The 2,435-nt window shown below is 36.9% G+C and overlaps 1 gene segment (V, D, J or C); it reads left to right on the forward strand.

The window, feature by feature from the left end:
• Nucleotides 1-377: 377 nt before the first annotated feature.
• On the forward strand, nucleotides 378-1,218 carry LOC113839074. The segment is given in 2 exon segments: nucleotides 378-426; nucleotides 830-1,218. Coding segments are annotated over 2 exon segments (438 nt in total).
• Nucleotides 1,219-2,435: the final 1,217 nt, after the last annotated feature.

Genomic DNA, 2,435 nt, shown 5'->3' on the forward strand with positions numbered 1-2,435 from the left:
ATGGGGAGGAAATGAATAGTCATTCAAAACACAGCGATTCACTGTCTACATGCACCTTCATTTTCAGTCCTTCCAGTTTTTCTGTAATACATAACTTATTGTGTTACTGGGGTTGTTCTAATGTACAGTTTTAGCTTGGTCTTTTCTCATCAAGTGCCACATTTTTTATGTATTGTCATTCCTGGCATAGAAGAGAGTTTATGTGCTTTTTGCAATAATGAGAAGCCTGCATAACTCTTCCCTGTATCTATAAGGCACCACTCACCCAGGCCTTTGCATAATGCTCCCGTGAGAATCCCTATACTTCCTTGTCTCAGATAAAAGCACAGATATTTTCTTGTGTTGACTAATCAGTCTCCTAAGGCTGCCTCCTCAAAATGAAGTTGCCTGTTCAACTATTGGTGCTGCTTTTGTTCTGGATACCTGGTGAGGACAGAGGGAAGTGAGATTGGAGAATGGGAAGAGAGGATGAACTCTGAGTATTACTGATGATTACAAGTGTTCTGTCCATATATGAAAGAACAGATATTATTACCCAGGGTGGGACATGAGTGTTCATATTTGTGAGTGGGTGATTACAGATGGGAGAAAATCTGTACTTTAATTAAGATTGTGACACAGATAAACTGTCGTATAAATTATGCCTGTAAACTCTGGAGGGATTTCAATTCACATGTTTTATCAAAAGAGGTATTGTTGTATACAAAATATTGTATGTAATTGTAAAAAGTGCATAGTTTGTAAAAATAAGCATCTATTGAAATAAATATCAACAATGATTATTCATTAAATTTCTTTGTAACTTTGCACTTCTTTCTAAATATTTCAGCCTCTATCAGTGATGCTGTGATGACCCAAACTCCACTCTCCATGCCTGTCAGCTTTGGAGATTCAGTTTCTATCTCTTGCAAGTCTAGCCAGAGCCTTGTACATAGTAATGGAAACACCTATATGAATTGGCTCCTGCAGAAACCAGGCCAGTCTCCAGAGCTCCTGATCTACAAGGTTTCCAATCGATTTTCTGGGGTGCCAGACAGATTCAGTGGAAGTGGCTCAGGGACAGACTTCACACTCAAGATCAGCAGAGTGGATCCAGAGGATTTAGGAATTTATTACTGCTTGCAACATACACATATTCCTCACACAGTGATTCAGACCCTAACAAAAACAACTTCCTTGCTTGATGTGGCCCAGCTGCAAAATATATTACTCATCTGAGTGAAAGAGATGCTGAGGGACTCCAGATTAATTTCTGTAGGTGAAAGCCTTTGAGCATGAGTGCTTTGGCTACAGCTCAAGATTTATGCATTTCTGGCCTCATAGGATGCAATAGCAATGGTATTGCATCTGCCTCAAGAGAATGGTGAACAGCGGCCTTCTCAACAACCAGAAATGATGGGATAAAGCTGAGTGAAAATTGGATTAGGGAAATGCATATTTCAAGCATTTAATATGATGTATGTGTGGCTGTGAAAAATCTGAATAATTTAGACTGACATGGGAGTTGCAAAACAGCACCTGCTAGAGATTGTCAGAACTAGGAATCCATCTCTAACGGTTGTAGAGGAAGTAGGAGTGTGGGTCTTATGCCTTTTGCAGCAGGGCCTGGTCAAGCAACAGAAGCCAACATCACTAAGCTTTTCAGATAAGGGGTGATATATATGTATCCTAACATATGTATCCTAAGGCAGCAATGAGAGAAAACACTGATTGCCCCATGAAAGAACTAAATAGTAAGGGTTAGATGAAGGCCTGTCAAGGTGTACACAATACTAACCATTTTATTTCATTTAAAATGTGAATATAAACTGATTATTTTCCCCTCAAAAATACAGGGAAGTAAGTGAATCACAGGTTATATGGACCCTCACACTAGGATTTTATGATTAGATCAATGATATAATCACTATGTTAAGGTCAAGGTGTCCATATCCTTGACCTGAATATGATGTTGAAATCCTTTGTTTCTAGGGAAAAAATTAAATTACTGCCATCAAACTATAGAAAGTGAGTATGAATTTTATATTTTCAAATAAATGCATAAATTCTGAATGAGAATACAGTAGGAAGAGAAATTGAAATAATGTACCTTATAAAGATTTTTAGCATTTTCTATACAATATAGAATATATGTTCTATAATATTCTATATATTGCATAGAATATATATATATATATATATATATATATATATATATATATATCAAGGCACATTCATTTAAATGGTTACCCCTAATCTCATTGTGTTCTGTCTGTCTATCTGTCTCTCTCTCTCTGTAAGTGTGTAGTTTTATTTGTGTGTGTGTGTGTGTGTGTGTGTGTGTGTAAGAGAAGGAGTAGGGTTGGGAGGAAATTAACACATACTGCCATGTGCCAAGCACTACCACTTAGCTAAGTATTTTGCTCTTTACAATATTAATGAATGAAATAGTCTCA

Source organism: Cricetulus griseus, unplaced genomic scaffold, assembly GCF_003668045.3.
Source record: "Cricetulus griseus strain 17A/GY unplaced genomic scaffold, alternate assembly CriGri-PICRH-1.0 unplaced_scaffold_297, whole genome shotgun sequence".
NCBI lineage: Eukaryota > Metazoa > Chordata > Mammalia > Rodentia > Cricetidae > Cricetulus > Cricetulus griseus.